We start from the raw sequence: 776 nt of genomic DNA, 5'->3' as shown, positions 1-776 counted from the left end.
GGGGGGGGGCAACTTCCACTCGCTAATGGCAACTCATTAGGCTAATGATGGCTAACGAGCTGCGGGGAGAGGGGTCTCCTTGGGAGGAAGAAAGGGAGAGCACGAGGAGCTGATGGGACCGGGGGCTGTCTGTTCCCATCCCCATCCTCACCCTCATCGTCATTGTCATCCTCACCCTCATCCCTGTCCCCATCTCTGTCCCCATCCTCATCCTTGTCCTTGTCCCCATCCCCATCCTCGTCCCCATCCCCATTCCCATCCTCATCCCCATCCCCGTCTCCATCCCCGTCCCTATCCCCCTCCTCATCCTCACCCTCATCCTCATCCTCGTCCCCATCCCCATCCCCATCCTCACCCTCATCCTTGTCCTCGTCCCCATCCCCATCCCCATCCTCATCTCCATCCCTGTCCCTATCCCCATCCTCACCCTCATCCCTGTCCCCGTCCCCATCCCCGTCCCCATCCCCATCCCCATCCCCTGGTTGCCTTCACCCCCTTCCCATCCCCAACAACCCCATCTCCTCCAGCACCAACGAGGTCCCCTACAGCCGGTGGGGACACGGGGACATCTCCCGCATCCTCCCTGGTGGGACCATCCCTTCCACCCTTACCCAGCAAGAGCAACTTGACCGTCTTGGCCTCCTTATCCGCGTCCTCCTGGAGCTTCTTCTCCAGCTCCTTGGACCTCTTGGCCATCTCCTTGTCCTCGGCGCTGGCCCCGCTCCCCATGGCCTCGTCTTCCTCCTCTAACGCCTCGAGCTCCTCTAGGTCCCCGG

The 776-nt window shown here is 62.1% G+C and overlaps 1 protein-coding gene across 1 annotated transcript in view; it reads right to left on the bottom strand.

Annotated features, from left to right (window-relative positions):
* Positions 1-729, bottom strand: part of LOC104292945 (guanine nucleotide-binding protein G(t) subunit alpha-2-like) — a 5987-nt gene extending 5258 nt beyond the window's left edge. The window contains exon 1 of the mRNA XM_009892377.1: positions 612-729. Coding sequence (XP_009890679.1) covers positions 612-729 — 118 coding nt within the window. The remainder of the gene's footprint in view (positions 1-611) is intronic.
* Between the last annotated feature and the right edge of the window lie 47 nt (positions 730-776).

Source organism: Charadrius vociferus, unplaced genomic scaffold, assembly GCF_000708025.1.
Source record: "Charadrius vociferus isolate BGI_N301 unplaced genomic scaffold, ASM70802v2 scaffold1689, whole genome shotgun sequence".
Taxonomy (NCBI): Eukaryota; Metazoa; Chordata; class Aves; order Charadriiformes; family Charadriidae; genus Charadrius; species Charadrius vociferus.
Note: the sequence above shows the minus strand (reverse complement) of the source record. Positions and strands in the feature narration are given on the sequence as shown.